This window comes from Passer montanus, unplaced genomic scaffold, assembly GCF_014805655.1.
Source record: "Passer montanus isolate IOZ18808 unplaced genomic scaffold, ASM1480565v1 scaffold11, whole genome shotgun sequence".
Taxonomy (NCBI): domain Eukaryota; kingdom Metazoa; phylum Chordata; class Aves; order Passeriformes; family Passeridae; genus Passer; species Passer montanus.
In genome coordinates this window covers 18090103-18114693 of record NW_024357613.1, presented here as the reverse complement: position 1 = coordinate 18114693, position 24591 = coordinate 18090103, and the positions used below count along the sequence as shown (strand labels likewise).

The 24591-nt window shown below is 35.6% G+C and overlaps 1 protein-coding gene across 3 annotated transcripts in view; it reads left to right on the top strand.

Moving 5' to 3' along the window:
* The window catches only part of FAM135A (family with sequence similarity 135 member A), a 79131-nt gene that overhangs the window by 47269 nt on the left and 7271 nt on the right, over positions 1–24591 (top strand). For 2 of the 3 annotated variants that reach the window (XM_039727041.1, XM_039727058.1), the window contains 9 exons: positions 1909–1986; positions 4146–4195; positions 5886–6041; positions 10907–10980; positions 11272–11426; positions 11672–13976; positions 16006–16166; positions 17823–17914; positions 20003–20100. In XM_039727041.1, coding sequence (XP_039582975.1) covers positions 1909–1986; positions 4146–4195; positions 5886–6041; positions 10907–10980; positions 11272–11426; positions 11672–13976; positions 16006–16166; positions 17823–17914; positions 20003–20100 — 3169 coding nt within the window. The remainder of the gene's footprint in view (positions 1–1908; positions 1987–4145; positions 4196–5885; positions 6042–10906; positions 10981–11271; positions 11427–11671; positions 13977–16005; positions 16167–17822; positions 17915–20002; positions 20101–24591) is intronic. The other variant, XM_039727049.1, reaches the window with a different exon arrangement.

Below are 24591 nucleotides of genomic sequence, written 5' to 3'. Positions count from 1 at the left end.
TTCAAAGAAAGAATGTTTCACTTCTCTATTACAAAACACAAAGCTATTTGTGGTGGAAAAAAAATTCAGGAAGCGTATTACAAATCTGTTCATAGAAAAATACTAGAAACTGAGACGTTTTCTTTATAGAAGCAAAAATACTGCTACATTTTTTTGCCAGTTATCTTAATTTTTTGTATGGAGGGAAACACCTTATTAAAGGAGTGACTCAACTCTTTGTTTTCCTTGTAAGGTGAAAAATATACTTTTTCCCAAACCATAGAATCTAAGGGTCATTTACGTTGAAAAAGACTTCTAAAGATCATGAAGTCAAACAATTAAGCCAGCAACACCATGTTCACCACTAAACCACATCTCCCAAGTGTCACATCCACATGCCTTTAGAATGCTTCCAGGGATGGTGACTCCACCACTTCACTGGGCAGGCTGTTCCAATGCCTCACCACTCCTTCAGTGAAGAAATTGTTCGTAATATCCAATAGGAGCCCCCTCTAGTACAGCTTGAAACCATTTCCTCTTATGTCACTTGTTAACCTGGGAGAAGAGGCTGATCCCCACCAGGCTACACCTCCTTTCAGGCAGTTATAGAAGAGCAGTAAGATCTCCCCTGAGCCTCCTCCTTTTCTGCAGGTTGAGGAACCTCAGCTCCCTTTGCTGCTCTTCACAGACCTTGTGCTCCAGACCCTTCACCAGCCTTGCTGCCCTTCTCTGGATTTGCTTTAGCAGCTCAATATATTGAGCTTGATGGCACTGTTGTTGTTTTAAGAATAGGCTTAGACTAAATCTTGATGCGTAAATCTTTCAGATATGATCTTCAGTTCCCCTAAAACATTACTTCAAAATATATATGTAATAGAAAAAAGCTGCCATTGAGTTGCATACTGGCAATGGAATACTGGGTTGTGTCTTTCAACCACATTGAAGTCACCAAAACCACTCACAAGCTTCAGTGGAACTTTCTCATCTATATAGGTAGTTTAGCTTACCTTTAGGAATGTATTTTTGAACAGAAATGGTCACAACAAATATCTGAAGAGAAAATTACAACTTAGATTTAGCATTCATTGTACAGACTACTGACAGATTGTTTCCTGCGGGTTTAATTTTTTATTTTTATTTTTTAAGTGTCTCCTAGAATTACTTGGTTTTTCATATTTATAATATATTTTTCATTTATTTTGGTCATTTTGTTTGTACATTGATTGGGACAATTAATATACTAAAACGTACTAATAATATAAGCTTTAATTATTACTCACATTTCGCTTATGAAAAATAATACCTACCATTAACTCTAATGTTTCTAAAATCATCAGCAGTTAACAAAAAAAAAGCTATGTTTCTGCGAAGCTTCTGTAAAGAAATTGAGGCTCACTGGACTTCACAAAGTACACAATTGTAATTTGCATTTGTTTTTTTTTTTTAAATTTTTAAAGTAAATTAACTTTTTTATAGTGAATATTTTATCTTTGAAGTTTAAATGGGCATTGCAGAAGAGAATATCCGGTCCTGTTTAAACTTCAGAATCATCACTTTTTTGTTTAAGATAAAATTGTTCTCTCTTTAATTTTGTTTCTTCTGTTTGCTTTGCTATTTCTCTGTCATAAAATTTTAACACAAGGCACTGATTTTGCAGAAGCATGTGAAGACAACTGTTAGACTCAATAACTGTAATTGAGCATTTAAATATTACTGGTTTCAGGAAATAAGAAAAGCTATCTTAATGTGTATCACAAGTGATACTTAATCTAGAAACTCCACTAAAATTATATGTTTTCATGTACTGACCTAACTGCACTAATTGCTAGGCTAGCAATAAGCTCTTTTACTAACTTTAAGGCAAATAATAAATCACAGGTGAAAAAGGAGTGTAGTAACTAGTCATGTGTGTACAATCCCTGTAACTAGCCAAGGCCAGCATGCAGGTCCTTTATGAACGCCTTCTCAGAAGAAAATATCCACGAACCCAGAGATTCGCCTACCTAGGTATGTTTCCAAAGCAGGTGATATAATCCCTCAGATTTTTATTGATATTATAAAAGATTATATTCTTATTAATGATATAAAATGTTACTCCTTTTGTAGAAAGAAAATATTTCAATATTCAGCCGTAGCAAACATATGTTGAACTTTGAAGTCTTAGTAGCAGAATTGAGCTACTAAATTTTAGGCTGAGTGTAGATGATAAAATGAGACCTCATTACTGATTTTTGGTTTAGCGTTGTTCTACCTTACTAAACAAAAATGAGTGAAAGTTCAGTCAGTTATCAACATTTTAAAAATAGCTTAAAATTATAACTTCATTTAATGCAACAGACTCATTTTTTTAGCTATTTAAAGATAATTAATACCTCTGCTTTCTGAGAAATCTTTCAGATTCCTTCTGGTATCTCAAGACTTAATTCTTCCAAACACTACACAAGGCATTGTCAGTGTTTAGGGTGCATTTGTCCATATCTACATGGGCCAGTCCTCCTTCTGGAGAGTCAGTGTGGGCTTGAAGCTGGACAAAAGATTGCAGTGCTGTATAAGCACAAGGAAGTTTCTGTTGGGAAAAGGATAGAATACCTTACTCATCTATAAGTGTGTTTTGGTTTTAATATAAAAAGGAAACCAAACTGGTTATTAGCAGAGCCAGCAAAATTGCATCAGATGTTTGCTGGGTTAACATTACTGCTATAGAATGTAAGTGCTTTATTTCCTTTTGTGTTGTGTTAGCTCTATTCTGTCTTCTCTTTTTTAATATAGCATTGGGATATTAGTATAGTTTGGGGTTTTCCATAGTGATTTTAGATTTCAGAGTTTTAAATCTTGTTCAACAAGCCTATTCTCAATTGAAGTGTGACAAACAAATAATCAGTATGGTGTCATAAGCAAACCATTTCATTTTTTCTGTGTGGCCATACCAAAATTAGTATTATAGCTTAAATTATTTTCACATGTTTTCAGAAAAAATATCATGAAGTACTTTTTAGCAAAAGGTACATACAGTTTCTTTAAACAACTTTTTTCAACTTGTTTCTGAGAACATCATACATTTCTGCAATTTGATTTTTTTCTCAGAACTCTGTGTTGTGTGAGTTAATTTGTGTGGCATTAAGTTCAAACCTAAGTATGATGAATGCTGTTAGTTCAAAATCAATATATACTTACCAAGTATAGGTGGCATAATTAAAGAGAAGTTGAGTATACACACTGTTGCTGTTTTGTAAACCTTTGTTCATTATCTACACCCTGAAGTTACTGTTGGGGCTTTCAAGGCATATTTTGTTGCTGTGTGTTTCCAAGAAATATTGAACATTTTTATCCTTAATACTGTGTTTCAAAAATGAAATATGAATTCTTGTTACAGGCAATTTTAGGGTTTATTAATTGTTCCCTTATTACTCATACTTCAGATGCAGAAGGAAATTAAACAAAATACCAAATTATTGTTTGATTTATCAAATCCCCCAAAGTAAACAGGGCTGTTTAACAAGGAAAAACATCTTCATGGAGGAATGTATCTGTTTTCTTCAAAAATGAGTCATTCAAGGTTCAGATCCAGTTTAAGCTGCCATACCGTGTTAGACTGATTTGCTCTTAAAATTGAGCTACTGAGAGAGGTTGAACTACTGAGATATCACTTAAAGAACAGTTTTATTAACTAAACAATTAATTCCTCATACAACTAAAGATTTGTATTTATATTCATGTGTCTTGTAAATAATATACCTTTGGAAAAATTATATGGGAATAAGGCTTCTCTAGAAAATCTGGTAGAAGAGGAATTGTATTACCTTGCTTTTAAATTATTACATTGCTGCTGAATAGCAGTGGATAATCTGAAAACTATCATCTGAACTTCAGTATTTTCAAATTTAATTTTGAATGGAAAATTGCTGTCCTTGACAAGGTGTCATGATAAGCAATCATGATAATTGCAAATTTTTTTCTTAATTATGTTCTGTCCTCAATCTCAGAAATTGCTATAAGAATTTTAATGGAAGTTTATAGTTTGCTTAATAATTGTGACATTTAATATGGCTTGAAGTTTTATTTGATGAATTCTTTCTCATGTCTTAAAATTGTTTTGTGAGATAATTTGTTTCACTCTGCAACTTAGAAAGTACATTACTCATGAGTATGTCCTCTCATCTTTCCAGAAAACATAGATGTAGAAATCCGTCTTACAGAATTGTGTGAAGAAGTCAAGGTACAGGGCTTTTTTTCATGTATTATATAAGTGAAATAACTATAAAAGTAGAATTTGCTGATTTTATATGCTACTTGTGAATAAACTGTTTGTTTTGGGGATGACAACATCTATGATTTTTCCCAGCACTTATTTAAACTCTTCCTCCAAAGAGAAATTGTGCAACTAATGCCAAAACTGAACTGTTGATCTGGTGGCTTGGTGTGTCAGTGGTAGCTGTGTAACTATTTATATCATGAAACTGAAAGTTTAGAAAGGTGGACTACTTGTATGAAAATCACACTTTGAATTTTCTGCAGTTATAATTTGATGCTTTGGGATTTGGTGGTGTCAAATAACAATGATGCAAGATCAAGCAGTAGTAGGTTTTACAAAAGGAGATTCTGCAAGTCATCCCTTATGTAAAAGTACTTGTTCTGGTGCTGTCTCCTTTTCCTGTTTTCCCTAGCTTCTTAAGGAAACACTGTCTACTTTAAATGGCTTAGATTTGTCTCCCCATCTCTCTCCTTAGTGAGAAATAACCCCAGTTGAATAACTGATTTCTTGGTCATGGCAAAGTCTGAAGGACAGGTTTTAAAATTTCTTGAGAGTTTATCCACCGTTTGCTGGCAAGTGGGCCCAGCTCGGAAGCTCACCTTTAGTTACTGCAGTAGTAGTATAACTGCAAGAAAGTGGCCTTTATATAATTTGTATAACTGGTGACAAATTCAGCCTTCTAGCTCTCTATGGGCAACTAATAATCTTACTTTATGTATTAAAATCGTTTTTATATTTACATAGCTTCTCTGAATTCATTAGTTTCTCCCTTAGCTTGCTAAGCATTTTCTGTTCTCTTCATTCTGTTTTGTACAATTCTTATAAAAATTTCTCTTATTTCATTTATTATTGGTTAAGTTGGTGTTTCTATATTCCCAATCCTTTTTTGTACTAGAGTTGGTTCTTTACTATCTTTTCTTTTTAAGCCCTTTGCCTCAGTGCCTTATGGGCCTACAATGAGTTTCTGAAAAACTGTGTTATTTTCTAAAATGGCAGGGAACATAAGCCTAGCTATCTACAATTGCTGTGGGACTGTATCACAGGATTACATTACTCTGTAAAAAAAGCAAAACTTGTTTCACACCAAATTTGTCCTGGTGTGATCTGGTTCTGGGAAGCCTGTGCTATAACACTGCTTCCTGACTATGCATAAAATGTATGTAGATACTTAGCAGTTTATAAAGGTTATTGTGAGTAATAGCTATTCTGAAATGGAGATATCTTTATTAAATTCTTATAATTTTATCAAAGTTGGACTAACCTAGCAAGTGTCAATTTTTGGTTTCCTCTTCCTTTCAGGCACACAGTATTTTTATATGTTAGAAAATACAACAGTTGAACTCAGTTATCTTTTCCATAAGTGGAATTACTACTTTAATTTTTGGACAGGAGTCCTAATTCTGAAAAGCAATGGGATAATATTTAATACAACATAAAATAATCTATTACTGTTGTAACATAGATTGATTCAGTGTCTTGGTTTGAGAAAACTCCAAGACATCCAATTTTGATACTTAGTTGAAAGGTTCTCATTTGGAAATTGCTTTTTAAATTAAAATTCTCACTAAGATCAAGTATAGTTTTTTATTATTATTCCTGTGTGTACATTATGGTTTCATCAGTGTATCACATAAATATTTTTTCCTGACTTCAGAAAATGGAAAATCCTGATGAACTGGCAGAACTTATAAATATGAATCTTGCTCAGCTTTGCTCACTTCTGATGGCTCTCTGGGGGCAGTTTCTGGAGGTCATTACCTTACAAGAGGAGGTCACAGCTTTGCTAGCACAAGAGCATCACACATTAAGAGTAAGTATTGACCCAGGGGCCTTCATATGCTTATTGGGACACATTGTTTTGGCAAAGTTTATCACAATGAGCCTCCAGATGACCATTTTTCTATTTATATTTTGGAAAGCTGGTTGGAACTGTGAAGGGAGCTGTTGCATTCAATTTGTTACCTTGTATATAATGTATAATGTTGTTGGAATCAAATGGATAAAGCATATTATTTATGTTTATGAACCAAGTAATTCACTGTTCTTTTGAATAAGAAATGCAGTTCAGAAGACAGATTGCAGGCTGTAGAATAACATATATTTGTGCAGACTCATGTACTTCTCAGTGGGAGCCATGTCTAGTGCCCACCCTATGTTTTATTTCTCTGCATTTAGGCTGCCTGCTTACATCATAAGCAAAGTATATTTCTTTCTGAATTAAGAATTTATGATGTTACTAAGTTTTGAAAGTCTTTTTCATGGGAATTTGTAAAAGAAGTGTATGTGAAATGATCTGGCATGTGAGAGTATGTGTGTGTACTAACACATCTATAGTGCTGTTGGTCTGTCTATGGCTGTGTGCAATTGCTGTGGGCTCTCTGCAAGCAGAACCACATCAGTGCTCTTTCCATAGTGAAATACAATCAAGTATGGACTAAAGCATTACTCTTTCTTGATAAATCACATTGTTTGGTGAAGAAATTGTCGTCGTGGAAATAGCCTGTTATGGAGAATAAATGGAATCTTCCAGAAAGAAAGGAAAGGGTTATTTGTTTGATGTGCTAGCCATAAGAAAGGTGTCATTTTATTGTCTATGAATCTTACTTAACTTTCTGTGGGTTTTGTATAAATACTGGAATCCCTCAAGCTAGCTGGTGGAAGGTATGAAACAAGAATACTGTTTCATTTAATTTGCATTTGCATTCATCTGCTCATATGTTTGTGTTTGTACAAATTTGTATTTAATAAAACCAAAGGAAGAAGTAATATATAAATTTTTACTGCTCCAGAAAGGACACTGCTAATGATTATGTGTTTATCTTCTTAAATAGATTCTTTTAATCTATTGGTTCTTTTAAAATGTGTGTCCTGGTTCAGGGCAAATTTGGGAGAGAACTTCTAAAGGGGCTCTTCTAGAAAAGCAGATTCAATTGGCTTCTTTTTCTAACTGGTTCAGGAGAAAATATTTCTTTAGAGAAAAGTGGAAAAAAACCCTGTTTATTAAACAATAAACCTTAAACAATATTAAACTTCTTGCTGGTGAATCAAGCCAATCTTGCTCCAAACTAGACATTCCCTGGCACATTTTAAGGCCATTTCCTCTTGTCTTTTCACCTGGGACATGGAAGAAGAGACCAATTCCCACCTGGTTACAACTTTCTTTCAGGTAGTTTTAGAGAGTAATGAAGTCTCCCCTGAGCCTCCTTTTTCTCCAGGCTAAAGATGAGCCACTAATTCTCCTCTTAAGAGACTTAACCTGTCCTTTCTGGAATATGAAACCTTTTTATTTTGGAAATGAATACTTTGATGTGTTTGCTACTGGATGCTAAATCTCATTTCATTTTTTCTTCTTGCAATATTTCCAGACTATACCTTCCACAGGAAATTTCTCTCTGGGAATGTTTATTAATTAACCCTTTTAGGGAGTGATTGATCTGAGTGTTTAGGATACTTGTGTTAAAACACCCCCTAGAAAGGCCTGCCATCTGTATTTGGTCAAATGACTTTCACCCTCTTTGCACAGATCCTTATAAAACAGGTATTTCTGCTGAAGAGTTGTTCAAGTATTGAAATAATTATTTTAATTGTTTTACTTATATTTACTCAAGTGTTTCAATATTTAACTGCTTTCAAATACTTGGAAATGCACTACATTAAAAAGTGAGGAACACTTTAAAATTGAACATCCATCTACTACATGGATCGTGCTGATCAACCTGATAAGGTTTGCAAATGTATTTTATTGAAAAAACTGCTCAGAATATGGTATTTTATATTACAAAACATTTGAACACTAAACTAGTTCATATCTTTATTCTGTAGTGACATCTTCTGGTAGGTCTGAATGCATTCTTCCAAAATTATTTCTTTCAGTTTGATTAGTCCTGAAATAGGAGAGCTGAAAACTAAGATCTCTGACTGTTATTCATAAATATGCAGACACACAATATGTATTGCACAGCAGTTTTTATACACAGTTCTTCTGTTTCCATTGGGAGTACCATAAAAACCATGCCTCTGGGAAATCTAGAGATTAAGAGTAGCAGCTGCAATTTCCTCCTGCAAAGTCCTTGTGGAGTCAGCCCAAGTCAGTGGTTCCTGCACTGTTAGCAGAGCTGGCAATCACTCTGGTTCTACAGAGCCTGGTTAACAGTGTCCTAGCAAGTGGGTTATTTTCTCTCATTAGTAAGGACTTATGTGCTTTAGGAGCTTGATTGCAACTAGTTTTATGCTGTTGCTATTCTACGTGGAGCTGTCTGGAGCTAGTATTCAGATTTTCTTCAGAAGCACTGGAATTACTTAATTACAAATGGGATTTATTACAAATGAAAAAATTTGTCTTCTGTATGTGGGAGAGAGTGCAATATTCTAAAGATCTACTCTCCATAGAAGTCCAGTTAGTTTATGTGGTGAAGTGCTCACATGTAAACTCAAAACTACCTTGCTTGCTTCCTGGGAAACATCTGTGTGCCCTTTTCTTGACATGTACCACAGACATCTACTAATTTGGCAGTATTCCTGTAACTATTACCTAATTGATGAGGATCTTTAATTAATTTTTAAATTGCTTAATTTAAAATTATAATGTCCACTTTTCATGATCAATTTTCTAAAATCTAGATTTTAAGCAGTAAAATTATGTGTTAAGTCTATTGTATAACAATCCCCCCTTCCTGGGGGAAATGGTGAGGATTATCTCTGAAAAAATAATGTATTTGCAAGGTAGATGTCTGTTTAGAAAAGCCAGCTGGGAAAAGGCAGTAAATTACTTGGGAACATGAATTCTAATCCCGCATATGTACGTATGAACTCCTAACAAAAAATTCTGAAAGAAAGCAAATTGAGTTCTGACAAGAGTGGAAGTTGCATTTACAAGTAACTGTTGAATTGTGTGCTTTCTTTTTACTTCAAAGCATTTTCCATTACTATTCAGAGATGATGTTATGACTAAGATTAATTTCAGGTAATACAATACATTCTGAGAGTTGAGACAGGACTTTGGGTTTCCATTGCAAGTTAGAGATTGAGAGTAAAATGTTTGTGATTTGGGATTCATTTTTTTCTTAAGCACCTTGGAAAAAATTTTTCCTCAGTTCTTCTTGTATTAAGAAAACAAAAGACTGTAGAAGTGATAGAACTTAATCGAAGTGGTGCTCTCCAAAAGTATAGTGGGCAGTGGATCAGGAGGGAAAATGAAGTCCCATGCAAGTGCTTATCTCTGAACAAAATTAATGTGGTCCTGAAAGTCTGATTATTTGCCAGTTCATGGACAAGATTTTCAGAGAGCCATGTTTGTGCTCAGGGTGGGAGCAGATGCTGGGTAAAAGAGCTGAGGGAACTGAACTAGGTACGTCTTCACTCTTGTTGCCAGTTTCATGCTGAAAACTCCCAGTCTGTTCAGGAAGTTCCATCATTTAAGGGGAAGATCCAGAGTATATTGAAGAAATCAAGGTGTAGGAGGTCAGGAAGTGTGTGGTAAATGAAAAATTTTTTTGGTAGACTAGCATAGAATTCTCTAAGTGGGTTTCAATTGATACAACTAAATTAATGTTAGCAAACAAGCTGTTGCCAACCATTTCACAGCACATTCTCTTTGGTTTGCTTTTTTTAGATGCAGGTAACTTGGCAGTTGCAAAAATAAAATGCATGTTGATTAAATTAATATTTACGTGGAATATTGGAAATGTGAGATTTGGTAGACTAGCATAGAATTCTCTAAGTGGGATAGAAATTTTGTTTCAATTGTTACAACTAAATTAATGTTAGCAAACAAGCCGTTGCCAACCATTTCACAGCACATTCTCCTTGGTTTGCTTTTTTTAGTTGCAGGTAACTTGGCAATTGCAAAAATAAAATGCATGTTGACTAAATTAATATTTATGTCGAATATTGGAAATGTGAGAAATCTTGTACAAAACCTTTGGGGTTCTAGATACTACATTTTCAGTACATCGATTTCAATTGCAGCGAATTGCTTTATAAGTCACATTCTCTATTTTAGCAGGTATTTGATGGTAAAATATTGACGGTTCAACTTGTTTGATGGTAAAAAAATATACTCCCATGTGTTATTAAATACCACTTCAGTATTGTATTGTTTATTGACCTCAAACATACAATTAAGTCTTTAATACAGTGCTTATCATTAATGTACATTCTGTTACTGTCTTCATTATTCCAGCTGAAATCATTGCAAACAAAAGATTCTTTTGCACAGTAGTTTACTGTGGGTTAGAGGGTACTTACGGAAAGTTTGAAACACTCCTCTAAATTTTGAGACTGCAGAATATCTAATGGGTTTCTGCTTCTGAAGGTAATACTCAGGCTCATTCAGACGTGTGAATTGAACCATCATTTCCTTTCTTCCAATCGAAAATTCCAATAATATTTTTCTGTGTTATTGTTTAAGCCTGATTTGGATGATTGATTTATTGCAAATAAAATTTTCAGCAGACAGTTGAATCTAATATAATTCCCAGTTATCCAGAGCACAAATTAAAATTGTTTCAGTCACTAGTTTTGTCTGTGTCACCCATCCAGAATGAACATCTAAAAAAAAAAAGTAACTGTCTGTATTATACATACAAATGATACATTGATGCATAGGAATGCTGGTGGATTTTTAAAAATTATTTGTAAGGTAAAATAAGCTCTACCTTCATTTGGATCTTGCAGGTGCGCAGATTTGCTGAAGCATTCTTCTGCTTTGAGCATCCTAGGCAAGCTGCTCTTGCCTTTCAAGAACTACAGTGAGTAGCCTTTGAAATTTCACAGTATATAGCATGTAGTACTTTTACTGTATGGTTTATGTTGTGTAGAAGTGGCATTGCAAAAATACATCAGAAATTCAAGATAAACTTTTGTTCTCAATATAGATTTTAAAGTACTGGTAGTTGTATAACAAGTTATTAAATAATCAAGCTATTAATAGTTAATTAGTAGAGAAGCTTCTACTAAAATGAATTAAACTGTTGATAATTTCTGTTAATGTAAAAATAAATAGTTCTGTTTTTTTCATGGAGGATTGCTTCTTTTTTCAGTGCCCAAAGTCATCTACAGGTGTGTGCAGCTATCAAAAACATTTCCTTCTGCAGTTCTCTTCCACCCCTCCCTATTGAATGCAGTGAACTAGATGGAGATATGAACTCCTTGCCTATTATCTTTGAAGATCGGTATTTAGATTCAATTACTGAAGGTAAGCACAGCTCACAGTACAATTTTCTTTTTGAAGAAATGAGCAAAATTATGTAAAACTTAGGTATTTTTTAAAAATTTCTTGTTGGATTTAAAGGACTACATTTATTTGATATAATATGGGTTTTTACCTTGAGTTTTGAGGATGTGTAAATATAAATATAATTGTTAGTGTATTGTAGCGTTGCTTATCTGCATAATCTTATTGTAAACATACTTTCTCTTTTCCCCCCTTTTCTGTGAAAGATTTGGATGTACCCTGGTTGGTAGCTCAGAGTGTTCCAAGGGCAGAGTCCAACAAACTGGATAAATTAGAAGCTGAAGAAGGCTTTGTTGCTGGTTTTAGTAGCCCAGAACTGAAAATGAGACCTGCTGGTGCCTCCGTGTTTTGGCATTCAGAAGCTGAAAAGATGCTAACAAAAACCTTCAAAGGGAAAAATGAAGATACAAATAAATCCAAAGCTAAGGTTGCTAAGCTCATAAAAACAATGAAAGCTGAAAACACAAAAAAAGTCGTAAAACAGAACTCAAAGGACTCAGTGGTGTTAGTAGGATACAAATGTTTGATAAGTGCAGCACTGGAAAATGCCTGTAGAAGGTTAGATGGCGAACCTTCCTACGGTGCTAACGAAGGGCTGGACCCTGGAGTAAGTGGAATTCCTTGTGATACAAAGGCCTGCATCAGGCAAGTAACTCGAAGAGACCTTCCATTGTTGCCATACGATGAAATGGCTGTCAAGATTGAAGGTGACCAACCAGGTCCAAGTAGTCCTGTGCACTGTGAAAATGAGGCTATTTTTGATAGACTGACTATCTCCCAGACAGGTTCTGGAACTGTTCAAGCAGATAGTGCTTTACCACACAGAGGTACACTTGAAGGTTGTCATGGAGGTCAGCCATCTTCCTCAGGAGTCAGGACAACTGAGGTCAAAGCAAGTAATAAGAATCTTTATGAAGAGGAGAAAGGAGCGGCTCACACTGGATCATGGGCTAAGTTTCCGCAAGATGAAGTGCACGAAGAGAATTTGTTGACACACAATATTCAGTCTTCAGAATCTGGAAATAAATTGAATTTGGGAGAGCAGGACCCCATGCTTGAAAAGGAAGAGGTCCGTGAGAGAAACTTCCAGCACACCAGTGATATCTTGACAAAAACGAAAAGCAATCCACCTACCCTTTCAACAAAAGAAAGTCAAATCTCTGCGAGTGGAGACATGACTAAATTACCAGATGTTAGTGTGACGTGTGCCTCTTCTAGATTTTCAGATTCAGGTGTAGAAAGTGAACCAAGTTCTTTTGCAACTCACCCCAACCCTGATCATGTTTTTGAAAATGTTCATGGACAAAGTGCACACAATGGTGAGAGAGCGTTTCCTCAGCCTTTACTAAAACCAGACTGTGCAATAAAAAACACAATCGAAAGCCATTGCACTGAGAGTACTAGTGCTGTAAGTGAAATACAGTCATCTCTGACATCCATAAATTCACTCCCTTCAGATGATGATGAGCTGTCACCTGATGAGAATTCAAAGATATCTGTTGCACCTGAATGCCAGCTAAGTGACAGCAAAACAGTAGTGGATCTAGGAGCAATTGACTTGCCAAAATGTGATGACAATAAAACATCAAACACCAATTTGCAGCAACAGCTTGTTGTGTGTTCAGGGCACTTGGATAACAAAACGCTGTCTATACATTCCTCAATCTCAGGAAAAAAAGATCTGTTACACTTGGTTGTTTCAGATGAGGACACGCCCACTGATGTGGAAAGTTACAGCCCACAAACAGGCCCTGGCACAACCTATAAGGACCCTCAGGACCTTGAAAAGCCTCCTGGAGCTACAGAAGAAACAGTTAAGTTGTGTTTGGAAACAACTTGCCTGGGTGAGCCATCTGCTGTTTCAGGTTCTTCATCTGTAAATGCAGTGGTTAAAAAAACAAACAAAGGAAAACATAACGAGCCTTTAGAATTAAAGGGCACAACTGAAGAACTGTCAGGAGCTAAAAGTGAAATTGGTACAGATAATCCTTCTCCAGCTGGTAGTGCTGACATAGTAAAACAAGGGCTTGTTGAAAACTATTTTGGCTCTCAAAGCAGCAGAGATATTTCAGATATTTGGCCTATGAACAACAGCAATCCTGTTAGCCCTCAAAAGGAAGCATATGAAAAACAAATTATTTGTTCTTCCCAACAAGATGAGGAAGAAGAGGAGGATCAAGAAATGATTGAAAATGGGTATTATGAAGAAACCGATTATAGTATATTAGATGGAGCATGCAGTGCTGACCAGGATCATGGCTTAGCAGGAGAGAGAGTCCTGAGATCTGAAATGATTGACAGTGGACACCTGCAAGACATAATGACTGTACCCCCTGTCTGTACTGCTGGTTGTTTGTCTTTCCCTTCTTCTCTGAGAGACTCTCCCTGCAATGTTACCTCTTCTTCAAAGAATAAATCCGATGCAATTACACAACAGCCAGGCAGCACATCCTACAGCTCAGCTTCAGCTGTTTCCTGGTATGAAAGCTCCCCAAAACCTCAAATGTTAGCGTAAGTAATTGTTTTAAAACAAGCATTTTACTTTTAGAAATTATGTTAATACAATAGAGAAGGGGAGAAGGAGCATGGGGTTTTCTGGGTAGAATGCCCCAGAACTGTGGTTTGTGGATTCAGCATGCCCAAGTAACAGCATGTTCTAGATGTTCAGATAAAAAGTGTCTTAGCACTACACTTCTATGAGTTGTAATTTCATGTGGTTTTAAAAACAAGCAAAACTAGATTTTTCTTTGTTACATTTAAAAATTAGTCATCCAGCTGAAGAATTATGTTGTAAAGGCTACTGAGCATAAAAATGGTGTTTTATGAAATTGAAATTGTTAAAATAGCTAGCTTGGGAAAATATGCTTTGGCTTTAAAAGCATAAATCCAAAAGCACTGTGTAACTGGTTGTCCATCAGATTAGCTAAGTGAAACAAGTGTGTAATGCAAGCCATGGTAATGGCCTTATTTTTAAATCTTAACTTCAAATATCAAAAATGTAACACCTCAGAGACCATATTGCTCTAAATTACACTGCAGTTTGGAGACAGGAAAGCCAAATTTAGAGGAATGTCAGGGATCCTAGGTTGTACCTCTTCTTGCTGTAAACATAGGAGTTTCCCTGATAAACTCCTGCTGCTAAATAAACATGTGAAGCAGAAGTTTATGTGTTGTATTGGAAGTAAAATGTTGCTATGAGAGAAAAGAAAATTTAAAAGAGAGGTAGAAACAAATGCTGAGCACGTGGAAGAGATAGAAGACCAGATAGTTTGTGAAAAGCAGCTTGAGAACAAAAAGAAGGAGTAAGCAGTCAGGTGGAGGAAAACAAGTTAGAAGTGGCCAGAAAAATAGCTTCTGAGATACTGTATGATGGTACTGGTGTGGAATGGGAAAGGAAGAGCAGAGACTGCTCAGGCTGTTCTGTAACAAAAAAAAAACCAAACCAACTTGCAATAAAATCAAGGACTTGGCCGTGAGAAAAACAGAGTCCCCTGGCATATGAGATAACTGTGAATCCAGAGGGTAGGATCTGCTCCATAAAGAACCACCCTTGGTGTGTTCAGGAGACATGCCTTGAGTACAAACTCGAGTAGCTTCTGTTGCAGGGTGATAAGAGCAGCTGTCAGCAGTGGTTTCTGTTCAGGCTGAATTCATTGTGGCCTGCTCCTGCCAGTTAGTGAGGAAGGAGCTGAAGATAAAGCTGGGAAAACAGAGAACAAAAGGTAGAACGAGGGAAACAGTGAGCAGGCAGAAGAGGATGGGGTACAGCATGATGCCGTGAGGGATCATGCAGAACAGATGGATTAAGGAAGCATGTGAAAGCATAAAGCTTTATGTGCTGCAGGGAAACTGATATGCAATTAGGAAGGCCATCCACAAAAACTAAGCAAAGTGGAAGAAAGGGAGGAAGGAACACAAGGAGCTCCTAGCATGTGAGGATCTCAGCTATTAAAAACCTTATAGTGAATGCCTTCATAGAATAGGTAAAAGATCAGAAGTCTGGATCTGGCTGTTTCAGAAGCAAGTGTCAGTTTTTCAGCCTACCACATGAACCTTATAAGGTGAGACCTTATTACAGCACTGACTCCAGCTCTCTTCTGACCTAAGAAATAGGCTTGGCAAGAATTATCAAAAGGCAGTGAAAATCTTAACCTTGATTTCCAATTGGTTATAATTTCTTTCATTTTTTTTATTGTGTGGAAACAAAGCTGTTGCTTGCTCAAGACCACAATGAACCCATCACCTTTAGTGGTTTCAGAAATACTTGAGAGTTTGCAAAGATGGTCAAAGGAGAGAAGAGAGTAGAACTTGAGATACGGTTTTTGTTACAGAGGAAAAGGGACTGTAGGAATTAGCAGTAAAAAATTTCTGAGGAAATTGCTTATTTTTTGAAAATAGTAATTTGATAAATATATTTTCATTCGTATTAATTACATAGAATACATAGCAAAATGACAGTAGAAAACTATATCCTGGAAGACCCCACATTTATCTAGCAGTAGTAAATGTATAATAAGTTTTTTTGTTGTTGTTGTTCCAGTTTCCTACAGGCTAAAGAAGAATTGAGGCAACTTAAACTTCCTGGATTTATGTATAGTGATGTTTTCAAACTGGCTTCTTCAATACCTTATTTCAGTATGGAAGATGATGAGTGTTCAGAAGAAGGAGTACATCTTATAGTTTGTGTCCATGGCCTAGATGGTATGCTGAGAAATGTGATACTGTACAAGAAAGCAGTTCAGATTACCAGTGAGATTTAGCTTTGGTCATTCAAACTCTAAACTGAACACCTGAAGTAGGTTCAGTGGAGGGAAATGGGAATCTGACATTGACAATGTGTTCCATAAAATCTTTTAAATTATGAATTCTCTGTCTTTAATAAAACTTCCCTGCACATAAATATTTAAAATATTTAATAAATGTTTAATGTCTTAGTTCACATGAGGTGCATCCTTCAGTTTTTTATGTCGTAAAGGAATTTACCCATGTTGTGGTAATAGAATGGAGTTACGGACAAAACTGTTTTCTTTATAATTGCTGTGTTGTCAAGAAAAATGAAATATGTGTATCTTGTTAGGAAAAAGAAATAGTCCATGTAAAACACAATCAAGTGTTTGTCAGGTTTTAAAAGGTTATGTCACTGAATCACAGTGTGGTTGAGGGTGAAAGAGATCACTGAAAATTGTCCCATTCAACTTTCTTGCTCAGAGCAGAGTCTATAGCAGATTGCCCAGGATGCAACCCAGCTGGGTTTTTGAATATTTCCAAGGACAAAGATTCTACTGTAGTAGAAGTGAGAAAAACCTCTTTTTAATTGAAAGGGTTATAAAGTTTAAGTAGCTTGAATATATTAATCTGCTTTTAGTTCAAAGCATATATGTATATTAAGAAACAATATCCCCTCTAGCTTTTGTGCATTTTTGAGACACTTCTTAAATTAACAATGTAAGGAAACACAAGAGGGCAGTAGAATAGAATATTGGACTGCATCAACACTGCACGGGCACCTTCTTCATTTTTCAAATTCCTAAGTTAAAAAAAATAAAATAACAGCATAGTTTTTCTTTCCTCATTTGGGCAGAAAAGCAGCCTTTGTTAAGTACTTTTAAAAATAGGAGTCGGAGGAAAAACCCTCTTTCTAGTGTATTCTCGTGCTATTGCATGTAGAAGCAGCACAAAAGTTAACTTGACCAAGAAGCCTGTTGTTAAAAAAACATGCGTTTGAAGCCTTAGGAAAGTCCACATAGAATTTTCTCATGAAACAGTGAGCTTATACAAGCTATTTCCTATAAATGACAGATGTAAATAAAAATCCTGAAGACAAAATCCTGAAAGGCTACCCTTTCTTCAAAAACATCCATGACTACTGATGTGGAAAAGTCTTCAGGATGCTAGTTAAACTAGCATTTGTTGTTTCAGGTACCACAGTATTCAAAAGTATCTTTATCTGCTGATAGTTCACTCTGCCTTGTCATTTTATGAAATACTCCTTCACTGAATTCTTTAAGCTCACTTTGAGTTCTTTAATTTCCTTTACCAAAATTAATTAGGTTTCCAAGAATATAATGTTCACAGTGCTATATCAGTTGGAGGCTAAGACAGAATCAAGCAAGACTTCCTACACCCTTGCTTTTCTAAAAGTGTTTGCATCGAACATCATTTTCATAAACCATTTTGTCACTTAATTTTACATTGTAGTTTATCTTTCAAAGTCTTACTGAATTTTAATTAGGGCTCAGACTATAATTAGATGTGTTTAAATATAAAGCTCTGCCAGAGATTCATTTCAGTATTCTGAGTGCTTTTATTGCAAGTTAACTTTGCAGACTCTAACTCCTGATTGTTTTTCTTTTGAAGGTAACAGTGCAGATCTAAGACTAGTGAAGACTTACATTGAGCTAGGGCTGCCTGGAGGAAGAATTGAATTTCTTATGTCTGAAAGGAATCAGGTATTTGCCAACTAAAAAAGAATTTTTGTAAAACTATGAACAGTGTAAACCTTCAGAGACGTTTATTTAATTGCACTATTGTGTTTACCACATTTTGTATCTTTTTAATGTATTCTCATGGAATACATTATTTGATCTGTGGCAGGTGTCAAAGTAATTACAAAATCTTGTATGGTATTGAAGGTAAATATTTTAAGGGGTAACATTTGTTACTACCAATTTGTTGTGTGTACTGTGTTTCCTAAGTTCTCAGCATAAGCAGTTTGGATTGTGGATAAAATATGCTTAATACTAGTGGTAAAAATGGTAATAGTGAAAAGTGGTGTGGCAAGAAGGGAGATGTGTTATTTTAGAGGATCTGAGAAATCTAAAATTGCTGTAGCTTGTTCTTTTGTCAGCATTCTGCAAGATCTACATCATAACACTGAACAAATATCAAATTACCTCTTGTGTTAAACAAGAATATGTGTGAATTTTATTATTTTTTGATGAATTAAACTTGCCAAAGCACAAAAGACCAATTTTTACTTTTTGTCTGTGCGTATGTGTGTATTACATATTGTGTTAGACATACTTCAGAGATGAACTAGAACAAGGTCTTGTCAGTGGCTCAAACAAAAGCTTCATTTAGTGCAATGGCATTTTTCTGGCAGTAGCTGCTGGGATGCTTTGTGAAACAGGCTGGACAGGCACCAAGCCAGGCTTTCTCTTCTCTAGCCCTATAGTCTGTGTCAGTCAGCAGCTGTGAGACTTTCTGATTTGTGGATTCCATTGAGACCACTGAGCCTAATAGCTGCTGACAGACTTTTCTCCTTAATGTTGGCTAATTCTTTTTGAATCTTTTTACTTCTGTATCCATAGCATACAGTTGAGTTTCATTCTGTGGTTTGTATACATGAATAATTCAGTTGCAAACAAGGAAATGGAAGTAATTTACCTTACAGTTTGTTTTGGAAAAAATACTTGATAATCATTCCTCATTCACTGCTTCAGTTTTTATGATTTTTTTAAATCACATATTTTATAAACAAGTACAATTTTTCCCTCAGGAGGCAACTGAAGAGACTTAGTCCATTTATTATTTCAACAATTAGATGTGAAAAGTTTCTGTTCATCCATGGTACCCTTCCCAGCCCGCTTGAAACTTCCTGTCATTTAAAATTGAATGATCACAACTAGACAGGGCATTTAAGATGCTTTTGCACTATGGACTGACAAAATGCTATATTGCTATTTTCTGTCCTTGCTTTCCTAACATTGCTGATTATATGCAACACAGACATGTAGATTATTGTTTGCATATACAGTTAGGGCTGGTTTTCTCTATGTAACATTTGTTTGCATTTCTTGCCATTTTATCACCCAGGCAAGCAGTAGTATAAGATTCTTGTGAAATTCTGGTTGGTTCTAGATTTGACTACTCTGGATATTTAGTTTTGTCTACAAACTGAATTTTCATCTCCTCTTGATTTTTCATCTCCTCCTTTCCTTTCTCAGATCATTTACCAATATGTTGAACACTACAGATTTTAGCACAGATCCTTTGGAACTTGTGTTGAAAAGTTCTAGGCAGGCTTTGCCTATCTCTTAATTTCTTGCTGCTGATCATTGGAGAGAATCAGCTGTGAACTGAGGATAAGGTCTTGAGGATTTTGTTTGGTTGTTTCATTTTGAATAACCGGAATTACTATAGACTGCTGTTGCAGTAATTGACTCATCTCTATTTCGTGGGCAGTGTGATATAATTCTGAATATGCAGTTTGGTCTTCTGTTTCACTACAGATAATCTTAAGTGTAGAGAACAGCTTAGAAGTAAGGCTGGGTGTGTAATGTTAAGATTGGTTTTGGTGTTTTAAAAGAAAGTAGTCTTACAGTAAAATGTGTATCACTTTATTCTGTGTTACAAGAAAATGACATGAAAAAATTATAATAACTAGCTGTAGTGTTTGTATTCAGAGTTAATATTGATGCTTTTATTTGTGTGCTGTTGATCGAAACACTGGGGAGTAAGAATTCAGACTGAATGCAGAATGTATATTGCTGCATTAGAAAATACAGTTATTATTTTTTATTTCTTTTATTTTACAGAATGATACCTTTGCTGATTTTGATTCCATGACAGATCGCCTTTTAGATGAAATTATACAGTATATACAAATTTATAATCTACCCCTTTCAAAAATCAGGTAATATCTATTCTATACTATTTACAGAAATAAATTTAAAACTAGAGCCCTGGGTTGTTTTAAACTGTGATGCTCAGGAGCAGGCCAAAAGAGAGATGAGAAAAAGCAATTTGGGATGTGGGAGGAGTAGGGGAGAGGAGGACAGTGGAGAGAGAGGGAATTGCCAGATGAAAGAAGACTGAACAGTGTTGTAAGCTCATCTGTTGGTGGTTTTAGGGCAGAGGTTAAGCATTACATTTAAGGAATTGCTGTCTTGTGCTTCTACAAATTCTGCATAATAGAGTTCTACAGAAAAACAGATAGTATTTTGAGAAAGTCAAAGGAACCTGTAATAGCACTATGCCAGGATGAAGTTAGCTTCCTTCTGATTTTATGGTCCCTTCACCAAGTATGACATGGCAGACTCTGTCTTGTCACTCCTACAGGGCACTTTCATCTCACCTGCAATGTTGGAGGGCAGCTGCATGAAAATATATTTCATTATTTTTTATGTGTTCTGATTGTTTCATCTGCTATAGAGCATATTTTATATCTTATTAGAGAGCTTACCACAGTCTGTGCATTTCTGTTTTCACATTTACTTCCAGGGAATGCCTGTTGCATTTATTTTCTCAAGGTAGAGTGCACCATTTGGGCAGACTACCTTACTAACTCAGCAGTGTGGCTGGAGTTAGCTCATCAATAGATGAAAAGAGCTAATCCAAGCCTGACTTTATCAATTTGTTTAGACACCCTCAAATTATACATCCAGAAGGTTTTTTGACTTGCTAGACACACGTGTTTCTGACAAAGTTTGTGCATTCACATGTGTTTGGTAGGCCTTGTTCAGCTAGGGGAAACATCTAAAACATTTAAACATAATCTCACTATTTAAACAAATGTTTCTGTTTTGAGATAGGCAAGATTTGACATGTTTAATTTTGTCTAAACTGTTGATTTAAAAATGTAAAAAGCACTGTGTGATCATATTTTTGTTTCACAGGCTACATGGTAGCATCCCCCATGGTAGCTACCATCCATGGTAGCTACATTGGTATGGGAGAAGAGTTCTGTAACCCCCCAGCATACACCAGGATCTTCTCTCCCATGCTGTTGTCTGAAGGCTGTAATGAGCAAAACCACCCACTTATCTTCTCTTTGTTTATACCTGAGACCTGAACTCTTGTTTGCTTTTGGTTTGCTTCTCTCATAAGACTTTCGATTTGTAAATATTTTTCACTTTTAATTGTTACTCATCACTTGAAAGAAAAAAACAAACCTATGAATTTTTATTTTAGTTTCCTTTTGAAGGTGTATACTTGTTTTGGGCCCTACTGAAGCCAAAGTTTTCATTTCTCAACTTAAGCTTTTCTTATGAGAAAGTTTACATGAGAGCTGTTAGAAAGACATGTGCCTCTATGCAAGGCCTTGAAGGGACAACCTAGAAAGCCTGGGAAAGTACTGCTGAGAAATCCTCTGCTCAAGATGACAATGCTTTTCTGCCTCATTTTGGTTATGCCACTGTAGAAAACAGCCCTTGTAGTAGTTACCTGTGGTGTCATGAATGATGCTGGTTTCTCCTCATAAAATCTCCCTGTCTCCTAAAGGAATTGTTCTGTCTACAAGTGCTGCTCCATAACCAGCCAAAATAGACATCTCCAGATTTGTGATTTTGTATAGCAAAAAAAGCCAACATCGTAAGATGGTTGCATTCTGTCTTGCTTAAGCAGTTGGACATCAGCATCCCAGGGCTTTAGTATATGGACAATGATGTTCATGGTGGGAGTTCCAGCTTCCTTGGCCTTGGATCTGGATAGATTAATTTCATATTTCTGTATCTCCAGTTGGCACATACGCTCTTTCATTTGTTTTCCATTTATTCTTTTTTCCCCTCCCATTCTCTGCTGACTTTCTCTCCTAAGTTACACAACTGTGCTCCTGCAGTGATCATTAATAGACCACTGGGGACCTCTGCCATATGATACCTGCACCTACAGTCGTGCACACCACACTTCATTCTGGTGATATACTGTCAGGCCACAGAGAATAACTGCTTGTTATTAATAGAAACTGTAGTGAAACTAAAACAACTTTAGATCTGACTTGGTAATTCACTTGCAGATGATTGTTGTCACAGCTTAAACAAATCAAAATCGGCTCAGGTCAAAATAAGTCCAGAGATGTTCTGAGATTCTGCCCTTTATTCAGATAAATGCAGAGTCTCATGCTCTCAGGTAATGGTGAAATCCTGCTTCCTGTGCTACATTCCTGTACTGAGAAAAGACACTTCCTGTACCACTGGAATAGTGTCAGCTTCAGTATACATTTTTGGTACCTGCAAAGCTAGTATCAGCTATTGCAGCAATTCACTATCTAACACGTTCCTTCATCTCTGAACAAAATCTTTGTCCTCACAACAAGCATGGAGCAAGCATGAGCTGGAAGCTTAATTCAAAACAAATGCAATTTGCCTTATAAAAGAACTGTTTGGTAAAGAATCACAGGAGGTTTTAGGGTGAGGGGACATCTGGAGGTCATTTGGACCAGTCATACCAGTGCCACCATCAAAGCTAATGCAACTTTGAAGTGTGTTAAATTGCTCAGTCTTACCCATTCAAGTTTTAAGAATCTATGGAAGCCCTCAAGGTAACCAAGCAGCTGGGGAATAAACCGCCTGTAGTTTCAGAAACTATTTTGCACATGTCAGGTCTTACGTAAATTTATGGTGACTTGTATTGGACTTTGACCTCAGGTAGATTAATCAGCATGTTATCCTCTTCCCTAAGTAACATTGGTTCATTAAAAAAAAAAGTGTTTAATGCTATGCATATATTAAAACATCTGTTTGTTGTTTCAGCACCTCATTGATTATGAATCTTGATTGTTTTTCTTCCTTCCGTGAATTTTTATAGTTGGACAGGATTTTTGTTTATTGGCACAGAATAATGAGGTTTTGTTGTGTGTGATTTTTGTAGTATGATCTGAATTGGTAGACTTGTATCATAAAGCATGTATAAAAACTGTAATTCTGTTAACTTCAGTGTGTTAATTATATATTCAGAAGATTGTAATATTGCCACCTAGTGTTCATTGCTTTTGCAGAGCATCCCATGAGTAGAATGGATTACATTCCCATCTCACACTTTCAAGACCTTATTTGAAGAATTTTCCTTTTCCTCCCCTTTTTGATTTGAGCAATTTTAAAAACATTTCTCTATTAAAAAACAAATTTAAGGCTTATTATGTGTTCACCTAAGCATCTGAATTGGATCACAATGTATTACTGTAACCTTTATTATATTTCTGAGGCTTTCCAAATTAATTACAAGTGTTTAGTCTTTGAGGTACATTCACATAGCTGATTGTGAGCTTCCAGTTTTCCTCAAAATGTATCTTCCGTGTTTCTGAAGTTTTGGTTAGGTATGCCTGTACTCTTAGGGATGATAGAATTGATAGATGGGTTGCTGCTTTTTTCACAGAAAATGCCCTTTGTTATGGTACAGTGTAAGAATTTCTCATCCTCTTATGACTTTTAGTAAATACCGTCTGAAAGAACTGTCAAGAGAGTATCTCTGCTAATTTTCAGATGTTCTTTAGAAAACAATCTGTTTTACTCAAAAGTAGTTACATCACACAGATCATCTTCAGAATCAACTCAATTTCTGTGTGCATTTACATGTTCTTAAAGAAATCTGTGATTTTGTTGTTCTTCTGTGGATTTTTCTGTCCTCCAATGGAATAGTTTTAAATTTTAGTATTCAAGAGAGCAGCTAAGTGTTTTGTTTTGCAAATGCACTGCTGTTGTGCTGACACCACAGAGGATAAGTAATCTTTCATTTCAGAATTAGTTAGGCAAATATAGCAAGCTCAAGCTAAGAATTTCTCATATAAATAATATTGGATATTAGTAGTAAAAGCAACTGAGAAGAACATATGTGCATGCTTAAACTAGGTATTAGTAATATACAAAAAAAACCCCCTTTTTCTGTTATAGAAATGCATAATTATTTCCAAGTTTAGGAGTTCAGGGTGGTTCTGCCATTCTATAAGCAATTGTTTGAATTTTTTACCTTTGAATTGGTATTTTCCGAAGCAGTGACTCTTGCTTGGGAAGTATTTGAATAGTCAAGTAATCTTTTAGCACTGAATTTTACACAGATGTTACAGGAAGCTTTGTTCTAGCTAATTCTGTTGATGAATGTAGTGATACAGAGCAAACAGGAAGGATGATCCTAGAGGTATAATACTGTAACACATATATGATCCAGCAGTGAAATTTCTACTGTACATAATTTTGGATGGTTTTCTGTTTTCACCATATCTTGTCCTTGCATCTGTAATGCAGAAAGGCACTTTTTCCTTCTAACTTTGTGAGTCTGGTCTTCTTTAAGTCAGTGCCTAGTCTGGTGTGGTCCTCATCTCAGCAGGGATCTGTAAGGATAATAACTAGAATTGCTTAATTTCATAGTGTCCGTTTAAAAAAAATGCTTTATATAGCATTGCATATGTGAC